The 14,146-nt window shown below is 50.7% G+C and overlaps 1 protein-coding gene across 6 annotated transcripts in view; it reads right to left on the bottom strand.

Annotated features, from left to right (window-relative positions):
- YLPM1 (YLP motif containing 1) overlaps positions 1 to 14,146 on the bottom strand; it is a 1,323,976-nt gene that overhangs the window by 585,034 nt on the left and 724,796 nt on the right. For all 6 annotated transcript variants that reach the window (XR_013600905.1, XR_013600906.1, XR_013600907.1 and 3 more), the window contains exon 13: positions 2,827 to 3,003. Coding sequence is in view for 3 of the 6 variants with exons in the window: in XM_078659897.1 (XP_078516023.1) it covers positions 2,827 to 3,003 (177 nt within the window). In the remaining 3 variants the exon portion in view is untranslated. The remainder of the gene's footprint in view (positions 1 to 2,826; positions 3,004 to 14,146) is intronic.

The raw sequence follows: 14,146 nt of genomic DNA, 5'->3' as shown, positions 1-14,146 counted from the left end.
GAGGGTGCGTCGCCATGAGGGTAGGTTTCGGGTTGGGACGGGGAGGGGGGTATAAACCAGGTGGGGCGCGTGGGCTCACCGCCGTGGCGGAGGTGTGGGGGCGCTGTTTGAGGGGTGGTCCTGCACAAATGGGCTTGGTCGGGGGTATCCAGTCTTATACGGGGGCTGATACACGGCTAAGGGGTCTGCAGCACGTCTGTGTGAACCACAATAGAACGATCCACTGACACCATGTACAGCTGCGTTTCTGATTTCTTTGAGAGCGTGGGGGAGCAGCAGCACTGGTTTATTGAGGCTGGGGTGGTCTGCAGCGATGTATGTGTTGTGCGGGGGTGCTCAGGTGCTGTACTGGTTAATGTGTAGACGGGTGGTGATGAAATACTCAGGGCTGCCTCAGTCTGACACCTGCTCCTCACCAGCCCTCTTAATTTCCTGTAAATCTTGATTTATTTTTCTCTCTCTGTATGGAGCCGCCCTTGGCCTATTAGAGACGGGCGCCCCCCTTCAGTTGCAGGGTTTTACTTATTGATGGTTTTGTTTGTGTTATTGCAGAGCTATATCAGTTAAACAGGAGTGATATTTTGGCCAATTAATTTATAGTATATTAACGTACATGAGGCGAATTTAAACTATTTAGATTTTAAGTACATACAGTAGAATATACCATGTACGTTGTAGTAAGTATATTCATGTTTTTGAGGTTGTTTGTACAACCCGCCCCCTGGTTCCCCTTCCCCTGGCTGTGCTTGCTCCCTTGCAACCTGGCTGTGCTTGCTTCCCCGCCACCTGGCTGTGCTTGCTTCCCCGCCACCTGGCTGTGCTTGCTTCCCTGCCACCTGGCTGTGCTTGCTTCCCTGCCCCCTCGCTGTGCTTGCTTCCCTGCCCCCTCGCTGTGCTTGCTTCCCTGCCCCCTCGCTGTGCTTGCTTCCCTGCCCCCTCGCTGTGCTTGCTTCCCTGCCCCCTCGCTGTGCTTGCTTCCCTGCCCCCTCGCTGTGCTTGCTTCCCTGCCCCCTCGCTGTGCTTGCTTCCCTGCCCCCTCACTGTGCTTGCTTCCCTGCCCCCTCGCTGTGCTTGCTTCCCTGCCCCCTCGCTGTGCTTGCTTCCCTGCCCCCTCGCTGTACTTGCTCTCCTGAGTGTGTGTGTGTGGCTCTGGGTGGGTGTGTGTGGCTCTGGGTGGGTGTGTGTGGCTCTGGGTGGGTGTGTGGCTCTGGGTGGGTGTGTGTGGCTCTGGGTGGGTGTGTGTGGCTCTGGGTGGGTGTGTGGGCTCTGGGTGTGTGTGTGTGGTAGTAATTGCTGTCTGCTGAGCTCGTCCGTAGGGTACAATAGGTCTCACATTTGCGAGAGATTAAGCTATTGGCAATGTAAATGACTATGCTATTTATTTATCTGTTTTCAAAACCAACACATAAATACAAATGTTGTCATTTACAATGCCAATAGCTCAAACTTTTCCAAAGGCGAAACCGTTGCATTGTAAATGCTTGTTTAATATGCTACTTCGGCACACCAGCAGTGCAGACGCACTCTAGCTTTGTTGAAATTCCCCTCCATGCAAGGGTGGGCGTGGCCAATTAGCATTTCATAGCGGGAAGCAAAACCGGTGGGGAAACTAGAAATGGTGCTTAGAAACTAGGGTCCAGCAACCCCCAATTCCCTCACAGGCTCCCCCACAAAGAAGAAATACTGGTAAATTAAATCGAATTAAAACAAGAGGGTGGAAGTAAAAATCGTAGAATTGCCAACTTGAAGTCTCCCTTTCCAGTAAGGCACCCGTGGTGTAGACACCTCTTTATTTGCACCAACGTGTTTACAAGGAAAACAAAAGCGTGGGGAAGTCTTCCATCGTGGCTTGTATCTTAGAGCTGGCTTTGGCTGGGTCCTGGAGACATCACCTCGAGCAGGACACATAAGGCACAGTCCCTCTTCCTTTGCTACTCACCAGGTTCAGCAAGTGCAGTCAAAGCCGGTGCAGCCTCCATTTGCTGGTTCCATGGTGCACCAGGGCAGGCCTTCGATCCTCATCCTTCGTATCCGGCTCTAAGGGCAGTTCCTGAACATAAGCAGCGCACCCCAGCCACCCTAAACTCTGATCTTTTTCCAGTCCAGTAGAAAAGAAGGAGGACTGCCCTGCTCCACCTTGGAGCCAGTGAAGGGATGCTGACCTTGCTGAACCTGGTACCTAGGAAAAGAGAGGGACTGTGCCTGTTGTGTCCTGCCCGATGTGCTGTCTCCAGGGCCCAACCAAAGCCAGGAAACTCCAAGGGTCAGTGAGCTGGCCTCCTGTTCACAGCACAGTGACAACAGTTGAGAAGCCAACTGGGGCACATTCATAGCCCAAAGTCTTTAACCCACCACAAACTGCTGCACAGTACCAGAAACATAGCCTGATGCACAAAGCTGCACCCAAGTTCACAGAGATATTGCTTCTCAGAGCCACAGCTAACAAGGGGCCAAAAGGGGTTGATAAGTGTATTACACAGGGAGGTCGCACAACCACACCAGATAGCATACCCATTTTCTCTCACAAGGCTTCTTACGTCTTCATTTCACCAGACCCCTCAATCTTGCACCTTCTCTATATTGCAGATTCTTCTTCATCCCTGCTTTCTCCCTTTGTCACCGGTTCATATATTTTTTCCTCTTGCATTACGTTCGCTCTGTTTTCTACATCATAGTCTGAAGTTGAAAAATAAGTCCAGTACCTCAAAACTTTGTGCTAGTGCACACCACCTGCAACTACTAGCATTAATGAAGCATTTGTTAGGCAGTCTTCATCTCAATGTACACTTGGAAAAATACATATCGGCAATTTTACTCAAGTCTTACCTCAAAGCCTTTTGTTTTTGCGGCACTCCAAAACTGCTCAAAATGTTTCACTCTGTCATTTATTCCATCCAGGATAATAAAAGGGAAAAACCCATCATCTAACGTTTTTTTGAAGGTCTTCAGCATGCTGTTGCGATAGGTCTCCTCCATCTCCGGCTCATACTCATATTCCATCACCTGTCAAATTATGAAAAGGTGAGCACTGATCACACTCATTACTGCAAATCTAAAACTATGTGGCTGTCAAGTGCATACAATAGTGGGTCTCAGAGACTTAAAATTAAAAAAGTAGCATACTGATCGCATTCTCATTTATGGTAATAGTTCCTAGTAATAGTTACATGCAATATACTCTCCGTAGCAGGAATAACTTGACACCATAATGAAAATAAATGTGGTCAGGATTGCTCCAACAGAAAATATATAAACTACTCAGTGTCAAGAATACATTACACATAACAGTGAAGTAAGTCACAATGCCCCACTTTGTAACTGTCATCTTTCATTCTATTGTTTTTTGTTTGTTATATGCGAGGATAAGATATTGAAGGTGTAATTTATTATACACTATAATTCTCTTTGGGAGACCAGTGGGGGAGCAGGGAAAGGTGTGATGTGAATCTAGAAAGGTGTCAAACTGCCAAACTGTTGTTCCAGTAAGTGTAGTTTTAAATTATGCAGTGTAAACCTTTTCTATATTTATACACTCAGCACATATTCCATAGTAGTACTTTACCTAGTGAGGACAACAATAGGTTTGAGCAGTAGTAAACAAATGTTAGAAACTTGAACACAGTCCATGTGTTGTCTTGACTGGACATTAACTAACAAGCTACTTACCTTTGGTAACGATGTATCTGTAAGAGACTTTAGTAGTTATAGATTCCTTACCTTAGAATTACCCCCAGTCATCACACTGGATCCAGAGACTTTTTTTTTGTAGCAGTACCCCTGTGCGTCGGTCGATTCCACGTCCGTCAGCGTCGTAGTCGCCGAGATGAGGTCGCAGTGTATTAGATGCCGCCCCAGCCCGCAGACGTCAGTTCTGACACGACTTTCCACTCCAGAAGTGCAGAGCCGTGAAAGACACTGACCACTGGTGCACATAACTAGGGCCCTGTAAGGGAGTCCCTATCCCTAGAAGTCAGTTTGCAGAACCAGGAGGATGGGCGGGGGGCAAGGAATCTATAACTACTACTCTCTCTTACAGATACATCGTTACTGAAGGTAAGTAACTTGTTCATCTGAAAGAGACCATAGTTATCGATTCATTACCTTAGAATAGATACCCCAGCAATGTCAACCCCGGAGGTGGGTCTGCGTACTAAGTTCACACAAGGAAGTCACGGAGAACAGAACGGCCGAAAAAGCAATCTCTACGGACGTAGATGTCCAGACAGTAATGTTTCGTGAACGTGTGCAGGGATGCCCACGTGGCTGCCTGGTAGATGTCAACCAACGGAACTCCACGTCCCAAAGTAGTAGTGGCTGCCGTCACCCTGGTAGAGTGGGCGCACAGTCCTACTGGAGGTTTCTTTTTCGCCAGAGGATAACAGATCCTAATGCATAAGACAACCCATCAAGAGATGGTATGTTTGTGCACTGCCCGGCCTTTCTTGAGGCCTACATAACCCACGAAGAGTTGATCGTCCACCATGTGTCTTTACTGCGGTCAAAGTAGAAGGACAGCGCACATTTTGGGCTCAGACGGTGGAGTCTGTCCTCATCTCTGGAAAGAGGCAGGAAGAAGGTGGGCAATGTGATGATCTGGCTTATTTGGAAAGAGGTAACCACTTTGGGCAGAAAAGAGAGCCCAGTACGGAGGACTACTTTGTCCGGATGGACCGCAAGAAAGGGAGGTCTGAAAAATAAGGCTTGAAGCTCACTCACCCGGTGAACAGAGGTGATGGCAAGCAAGAAAGCAGTCTTCAAAGTAAGGAAATGAAGAGGACAATTATGTAACGGCTCAAAGGGAGCACACAAGATAAGGGAGGACAAGATTCAAGTCCTACTGGGGCATTACGAATGGAGGAGGAAAGAGGAGTAATGCCATTTAGAAATCTGCTAACAATACTTTAAAAGAGAAGGCTGATCAGGAAGGAGAAGAAAGGCCAAAATGGTTGAAAGATACCCTTTAAGAGTGCCCAGAGCAGAGCCCTGCTGGGCCAAAGAAAGAACGAAGAGGAGTACCTCTGAAAGAGGGGCAGAAAGGGGATCCATAGCCTTTGCTGTGCACCATGCCACAAATTTGTTCCATCTATAGGCGTACACTGTTTTAGTGGAGGGATGCCTGGCTGCCAGGATGACATTACAGACTTCGGTAGGAAGGTCGAAAGCTGTCAACGGCCGCTTCTCAATCGGCACGCAAGGAGGTGGAGACTGGATTGTTCGGGAACGTCCCCTGCTGCTGCGACAGAAGATCCTCCCAAAGAGGTAGTCTAATTGGAAGATCAACAACCATGCTCAAGAGGTCGAGGACCAGACTTCATGCACAGTGCGGGGACACAAAAATTACTTGGGCCCGGTAGCACATTATCTTCTTCAGCACTTTGGGTAGAAGTGGTACAGGCGGTAAAGAGTCCAGGAGGCCGCAATTCCGCTCACGATGAAAGGCACCACTGGGCGAGTGCAGCCTTGGAAACTCCAACACGCAGAATTGCTGACATTGCGCATTCTCATCGGTGGCGACTAGATCTAATCAAGGCTTGCCTCACTGCTGAAAGAGACCTTGCACCACCTCTGGTGGTTCAATGTCAAGCCATTTGTGATCGATCATGCACTGGCGGCTCAGTTCGTCCGTCCTGGCGTTCAGAGAACCTGCCAGGTGTTTAACCACCAGGGATATGCCCTGATGTTCCAGCCACTACCAAAGGTGAAGAGCCTCTTGACATATGGTCCATGACCCTCTCGGCCCTGTTTGTTGCAGTACCACATGGCGGTAGTGTTGTCCGTGCACACCTGCACTACTCTTCCTTTGACAGAGGGAAAGAATGCCTTCAGTGCAACAAATCGCCCGGAGCTCCAGAAGGTTGATGTGGAATCCGGTCCACGCCAGAGGCCTCTAATCTCCGCCTCCCTCATCTGGCTGCCCCATCCCAGAAGTGATGCATCCGTCACTACTGTGAACTCTGGTTGAGGAAGGGAGAGGGATCTGCCACTGACCCAATGCTGGCTCGCGACCACTGCAACTGACTTGCAGTGCCCTCCGAGATCTGGACGACATCGGAAAGATTCCCCTAATGTTGCGCCCACTGGAACTTCAGGTCCCACTGCAGAGCCCGCTTATGCCATCTAGCATGATCCAACTGCAGGAGGCCATAAGGCCCAACAGCCTTAGGGTCATTCTTACCGAAATCCAGGATAGAGGCTGGAACATCAGTATCATAGCCTGAATATGCCGGACTTACTGCTCGGGAGGATAGATCTGAAACTGCGCTGTGTCCAGAACCACTCAGATGAAAAGGAGGTCGCCGTAGTCTGGAGGTGTGAGATGACAACCTGGGGCGAGCCCGCCTTTAAGAGCTAGTTGTCGAAATAGCGGTAGCCTGCAACCCCTGATCTGTGCAGAAGAGATGCGACCACTGCCATCACTTTTGTTAACACCGAGGGGCGCTTGTAAGGCCAAATGGGATCACGGTAAACTGAAAATGCTTGTGGACTACCGTGAACCGTGGGTAATGCCGGTGGGCAGACAAGACAGGGTTGTGAAAGGAATATGCTACTTACCAGTATGCATCTGGTCTTGGCATGTAGGGCTGCTGACATTTATATCTATCAATAGATCGCCGCCTAGTGTTGGGTCCGGATGATTGCACATTGTTGTCCTGGAAGAGTCTTCGAAGTATCACGAGATAGGTGACTCCTCCCTGGACTACAGTGCGCATGGGCATCCCCTCCATGCTCAGATTGTTTTTCGCCATTGTGGCAGAGATGGAGCGTGATATAGTAAGTGATGGCCATGCGTGAGAATAAGTATGAAAATTGTGAATTCTACAGCTGCGACAGGCACCGGGGAGGAGGGCGGGCGATATAAATGTCAGCAGCCCTACATGCCAAGAACAGATGCATACTGGTAAGTAGCATATTCCGTTCGAGGCATGTGGTCTGCTGAATTTATATCTATGCATAGAATAAATAGTAGTACCCTCCCTAGCGGCGGTTGCCCGTGCCAGCTGCAGCAGTCTGAAAAAGAGTTCTGAGAACAGCCTGACCTACAGCAGATTGCTGTTTGGAGTGTACATCCACACAGTAGTATTTGGTGAATGTGTGTATGGTGGTCCATGTGGCTGCTCTACATATGTCTTCTAGAGGAATGTTACCTAGAAAAGCCATGGATGCCCCCAACTTGCGTGTGGAATGCGCTCTTGGGGGAACTGTTAACGTGCGTTTAGCCTTTTGATAACAGATTTGGATGCATTTAACAATCCATCTGGCTATGCCTGATTTAGAAATGGGGTTGCCCTTGTGCTGTGGGGAGAATGCAACGAACAGTTGTTTAGTTTTCCTGAAATCCTTAGTGTTGTCTATGTAATACAGGAGAGCCCTTTTGACATCTAGTGTGTGCAGTGCTCTGTCTGCCACTGAATCAGGATTTGGGAAGAATACGGGTAGTTCAATAGTTTGGTTGATGTGGAACTGTGACACTACCTTGGGCATGAATTTAGGGTTGGTGCGCAGCACAACCCTATTAGCATGTATCTGAATGAAAGGTTCCTGAATAGTGAGGGCTTGCAGCTCGCTAACTCGTCTTAGAGACGTAATTGCCACTAGAAAAGCCACCTTCCATGTAAGAAATTGTATCTCACAAGAGTGAAGAGGTTCAAATGGTGGGCCCATGAGCCTGGTGAGGATTATGTTGAGGTTCCAGACAGGCGAAGGCGGGTGTCTTGGAGGAATTACCCTTTTAAGTCCTTCCATAAAAGATTTAATGGCTGGCACTCTGAAGAGGGATAGGTGCTGCCTATTTTGAAGATAAGCTGCTATTGCTGCTAAATGTATTCTGATGGAGCTATACGCTAGATTACATTTGTATAGGTGCAGCAAGTAACCTATGATGTTTTGCGTGGAAGCATCAAGTGGATTTATGTTATTATTGGAGCAATAGATAACAAAACGCTTCCATTTTGCTGCATAGCAGGCCCTGGTGGTAGGTCGCCGAGCCTCCTTTATGATGTCCATGCAGTCAGGAGGCAGGTTTAAGTAGCCAAACTCTATGACTTCAGGAGCCATATTGCAAGGCTCAACTGCTGCTGATCCGGGTGCTGAATGTCTCCATGGCTCTGAGGGAAGAGACCGGGTGTGAGTCTGAGGCGCTCGTGGGGAACCACGGAGAGTTCGAGGAACGTGGTGTACCACGCTTGCCTTACCCACGTTGGAGCAACCAGGATGAGCGTCATGGAGTGTTGCCTCAGTTTGCGTGCCACTAGCGGTATGAGTGGCGCTGGAGGAAAGGCGTACACAAATCTGTTCGACCAGTTCATCCATATCGCATTGCCCTGAGACTGCGGGTGTGGCAACCTGGCGGCGAAGGTGCGGCATTTTGCGTTTTCGTGCGTGGCGAAGAGGTCTATCTCTGGATGCCCCCACCGTTGGAAGTACGGCGGGAGCACCGAGGGGTGCATCTCCCACTCGTGCATCTGATGGCTGTGTCTGCTGAGCAAGTCCGCCATCTGGTTGTCCTTTCCTGGGAGGTGTTCCGCCATGAGGAACATGTTCCTCTGAATGGCCCACTTCCACATGCATTGTGCTAGGTGTGACAATTGTGGAGAGTGTGTCCCCCCCTTGCTTTTGGATGTAATACATCGCAGTCATGTTGTCCGTCCGGATCAACACGACTTTGTTGCAGAGATGCAACTTGATCGCCTTCATCGCCATGAAGATCGCCATCAGTTCCAGCAGGTTGATGTGCATCTTCTGCTGTTGCGGTGTCCATAGTCCCTGCACTGTGTAATGGAGGACATGCGCTCCCCAGCCCTGGAGAGATGCGTCCGTCGTCAGTACTATATGTGGAACAGGCTCTTGGAACGGTCGTCCCCTGCAAAGGTTTTGTGTGTTCCACTAATGCAGAGAGTTGTATGCACGACCGGTCACCAACACTAGGTCTTTTAGTTGTCCCTGAGCCTGGTTCCACTGACGCGCCAAGCATTCCTGGAGCGGACGCATGTGTAGCCTTGAGTGCGGGACTATAAGATGCAAGAGGCCATCATGCCTATGAGCTGCATGAACACTTGCGCTGGGAGTGAGTGGTGTGGCTTGAATCTGTGAATTAGCACCTGCATGCTGTTGACTCTTGCTAAGTTGGGGCGCGCTGTGGCAGCGAGCGTGTTTATTTCTGCTCCTGGGTACTGCGTACTTGTGCGGGTTGCAAATGGGATTTTTGGTAGTTGAGCGAAAATCCCAGACTGTGTAGGAGGTGGATTGTGCGTGACATGTGGTCGGCACACTGCTGGGCTGACTGTGCTTGCACTAGCCAGTCGTCCAGATACGGATAGACATGGATGTGTTGTCTCCGAAGATGCGCGGCCACTGTTGCTAAACACTTTGTAAACACTCTGGGGGCTGTAGTGACCCCGAAAGGCAGGACCCTGAACTGGTAATGCTGGTTGTTGATGGTGAACCTGAGATATTTCCTGTGACTGGGGTGAATGGGAATGTGGAAATAGGCATCTTTTAGATCTAAGGTTGCTAGGAAATCTCCTTGCCTGAGCAACGGCAGAACTTGCTGCAACGTGAGCATGTGAAAGTGTTCTGATAGGATATAGTGGTTTAGGGGCCTGAGGTCTAGGATGGGTCTGAGGGAACCGTCCTTCTTTGGGATTAAGAAGTACAGAGAGTACACTCCTGTTCCTTGTTGTTCTACAGGCACGAGCTCTATGGCCCCTTTTTGCAGCATGGAGATGACTTCTTGCTGCAATAAGTGCATGTGCTCTGCGGACCTAGGACGGTGCCGTGGGGGTATGTTGGATGGAGTGGAAGTGAGCTCTAGACAATAGCCGTGTTGTATAAGTTGTCTCACCCACCTGTCTGTGGTTATACTTTCCTAGACTGGCAGGAACTGCTGGAGTCTCCCCCCGACCGGTGTTATATGGGCGGGGGGCAGTGACAAGACGTCACTGCTTGTTAGTGGCGGAGGATCTGGCGTTATTATTTCCACGTCCTCTGCCTTTGGTGCTGTTACCACGGTATCCACCCCTATTGTTCTTGTTATAGGGGGTCTGCGTGCCTCCTTTGTTGTACTGTGCCTGTTGTGACGCTTGTCCTCTGGAGGCTCCCCTGTTACCGGAGCAACGAAAGGAACCGCCCCTGTACTGCTGAGACTGCAGAGCCCCCATGGATTTGGCAGTTTCAGTGTCCTTTTTAATTTTCTCAAGAGTGGTGTCTACTTCTGGGCCAAAGAGGAAGTCAGGGTTTACTGGCTGATTGAGCAGGATAGTCTGGATTTCTGATTTAAAACCAGAGATGCCGAGCCAAGCATGCCTTCTTAGCATAACGCTAGTGATAATGGCCCTAGCTGCTGTGTCTGCTGCATCCAACGCGCACTTAATGAACGCGTTGGAGATTAACTTGCCCTCTTGTATAAGCATTTCTGCTCCCTCCTTATAGGTATATGGCAGGTGTTGAAGAAGCTGCTCTAAAGTGTCGTAGTGTGCCCTGTCATATCTTGCTAACAGGAATTGGGTGTTGGAGATCCTCCAAATATTAGAAGCTTGAGCAGCCACACGTTTCCCAGAGGCTTCGAAAATCTTGGATTCCTTGTCCGGGGAGGAGCATCAGCCGTTGTTTGCGAGTTTGCTCTCTTGCGAGCATTAGCCAACACTAAGGAGTCCAGGGAGAGTTGGCCCTTGATGTAGGTAGGGTCCACAGGCGCAGGCCGGTACTTCCGTTCAATTCTTGGGTTCACCACTCTTGCTTTAGTGGGCTCTTTAAAAATGGCAGTGGCATGTTTGAGCACACCTTTGAGCATAAGTAGAGTCTTTACTGATCTCTCTGACGTGGAGAATGTATCAAAAAGGAAGTCTTCCTCCACAGGGTCAGCGGGCATATCAACGTCATGGTTATGTGCCGCCCTTTCAATGAGCGCGTTGAACGCAGCAGTGTCCTCAGCAGGGGAAGTTTTGACTGCATATGGCTGAGTGTCAGGGGTGGTGTGAGGTTCATCGGGGTCAACAGTGTCAGCCCATGGCTGGGACTCATCTTGATCAGTGTCCATGGGGTAGTTAAACTGCTCCTCATTGTCCCCTTCCTCCACATCCTCAGTGACCGTGGTAGGTGAGTAGGAATGGCCTCGCCCATATGTGTGTATAGGCTCAAAAAGAATTGGAGAGGTAGTGGAGTCTCTTTTTTTTGAGTGGTATTTTGTAAGGCTCCATAGGTGTTTCAGGTCTGATTTTCCGTTTGTAAACGGTGAACCTGCCTGATTCTGAGTCAATGTAGAACTTTGACTGTTCGTCGTAGCTCGGTGGCTGGAACTGAACTTGTTCGGTTCGAGGTTGGTCAGGGGCAGCTACTGACGAGTACTGGGATGAGTCTGTAGCTTTTTGGACTTGCCCAGCCTTAGGTCTTGCTGTTGGGGGGAGTCCGTATTTGATAGGCGCCAAAGTCGTTGGCGACGGACCGACTTGCTTCGCAGACTTCGGCTTCGATCCGCCCAAATCCGACTGGTCCGCGTGCTTGCACTGTTTCGTCGACTCGACGCGTTGCTGCGTAGCGGGAACGCTTGTGCTGGTGGCGGAGGTGTGTTCCTTCGAGCTGATGGTGGTTTTTGGCTCGAAGGCCTTGACAAGCTGCGGCTTCTGGACTTTCGGGTCGACGGCCTTCTGGGCCTTGAGCCCCTTAGAAGAGTCGCCATCTTTGGAGCTGGGCTTCGACACCGACGTCGACGTGAGCATGACGTGTTTAACGGCAGACACAGTCTTCGTCGCTCCGATCTTTGGGTGGACGCCCCCTGTCGATTCCGAGGGGTCGAGCACCTGTTTTGACTTGGACGGCTCCGAAGTCTTCGAGCCGAAGGCTGCTTCCAACAGTTTCGGTTTCGATTTTGGATCTTTTGGTTTCGGTTTTGATTTCTCCACTAAGAGTGGTCGATCGACCGATGGCTTATTAGAAATGTTCTTAGTCGGGCCTTGAAGCGGGACTATAGAATGGAGATGAAGATCTTGGCTAAGGCCTTCCGGCGATGCTTCGACCTGAGCCGTGGAAGAGTCTGTGTGAGGCCCCGCGACTGCGGTTGGGCCTAGGTCCTCGCTTGAGTCGTCGTCGACGGCTCCAAGAGGTTGTGCGTCGTCTCCTACCTCGACGATGTCTCCATCATGGACGTAGAGTTGTTCCTCGTCCTCGTTATAGGTGGAGTCGTGTTCCGACGCGGGGTTCGATTGTTCAGGTTTGTCGCCTTGTGCATTTTCGGCGGCGTCCCCACCGAAGATGTTTTCTGGGTCTGGTGCCGATTCACGCGCTGACTGTCGAGCAGCGCATCGAAGACGGAGAGTTTTCTTCGACCTGAACTTCGAACAGGTCATGCAGCTGGCCTCGTCGTGATCCGGTGAGAGGCATTTGTTGCACACCGGGTGCACGTCGATGTGGGGATATTTAGAGTTACAGACGGGGCATCGCTTTAACGGGCTCCGTTCCATCGTCGACGGGCCTTGGCGTCGAAGACCAAAAAAGTCTTCTGAAGTCGAGTTCAAAGAACAGGAAGCTAGGAAGGCACCGAACGAAAGACAATACCGACGCCCCTAAGGCCTTTTGGCCTCAAAAAAGAGTAACTACTACAAATTCCGAACTTGAGCGAAGAAGTACATCCGAACCCAATGGCGGAAAAAAACAATCTGAGCATGGAGGGGATGCCCATGCGCACTGTAGTCCAGGGAGGAGCCACCTATCTCGTGATACTTCGAAGACTCTTCCAGGACAACAATGTGCAATCATCCGGACCCAACACTAGGCGGCGATCTATGCATAAATATAAATTCAGCAGCCCACATGCCTCGAACATAAGTGCTCTGCAAGCCTAACGCTACCATCCAGTCTCTAGGGTCGAGGGAAGACAGAACCTGAGCCAATGTTAATATTTTGAACTTCTCCTTCCGGAGGAAGGGGTTGGCGTCCCTGAGGTCTAAGATAGGATGCAGGCCTTTTCCTTCTTGGGTACCAGGAAGTAGTGGGAGTAACAATCACTACCTACTTTTGGCACAGGGACTCGTTCGCTAGCTCCCTTGGCCAAGAGAGCTGTAACTTCCTGGCAGAGAAGGGCCAAGTGATCCTCCGACATGCGATAGTGTGTTGGTGGCATGGAGGGAGGAGTAGTCGAGAAGGGAAGGGAGTCCCCCCTTCAGAATATTTGCAAAACCCACCTGTCTGACATGATGTTGAGCCAGTGGGAGTGGTGATGGCGAATCCTGCCATCCACTAGCAACTGGTGGCCCTGAAAGGTCGGACTAGTAGGTGTTGAAGGCTGCTGCAGGAGGGCATTGGTGCACTGGCCCGCCCGCTGGCCCCAGACCCACGACGCTAGGTCCCACGTACCCGGCCAGGCATGGGCTGGGCAGTTTGCGCAGCCCTGTGGCTCTGGGCGGAACATGGTGGGGCACACCATCCACAGCTACGAAAGGCAGGCGGCACAGAGTGAGAGGTTGCTGCGAGGCCCAAGGATCTGGCCATGTCACTAGAATCCTTGAAGCGCTCAAACTCGTTCTCCACCTTGTCACCAAACAGGCGACTGCCATCAAAGGGCATGTCTAAAAGTGTTAGTTGGACATCCCCAGAGAAGTCAGACGTTCTCAGCCAGGCGTAGCGCCTCAGGGCTAAACGAAGTGGAAACAGTTCCATCCAGCGAGTCAGCAGTGTCCAGCCGACACCGGACTCCCCGACCCAGGGCAGTAGAAGCCGCCGTGGCCCGAGAGGAATGGGCGTGCAGCCCCACAGGAGGTTTCTTTGTAGCCAAGGAATAACAGACCTTGCTGCACACAACGACCCACCGAGAGATGGTCCGCTTGTGCACCGCCCGTCCCTTCTTACCGCCCACGTAGCCAACAGAGAGTTGGTCGTCCACCCGGAACTGCTGTGTGCGGTTGAGGTAAAAGGAGAGCGCACGTTTTGGGTCCAGACGGTGGAGCCTCTCCTCCTCTTTCGAGGGATGCGGAGGCGGAAAGAAGGTGGGCAAGGTAATGGACTGGCCGATGTGAAAGGCAGTAACAACCTTGGCCAGAAAAAGAGGACGAGTCCTCAGAACAACCTTGCTGGGATGGACAGAGAGGAAAGGAGGCTTAGAGGAAAGAGCCTGGAGCGCACTCACTTCTGGCAGAGGAAAGCAGTTTTGAGAGTC

This window comes from Lissotriton helveticus, chromosome 9 (genome assembly GCF_964261635.1).
Source record: "Lissotriton helveticus chromosome 9, aLisHel1.1, whole genome shotgun sequence".
NCBI classification, from domain to species: Eukaryota; Metazoa; Chordata; class Amphibia; order Caudata; family Salamandridae; genus Lissotriton; species Lissotriton helveticus.
This window is presented reverse-complemented; position numbering and strand designations above follow the sequence as displayed.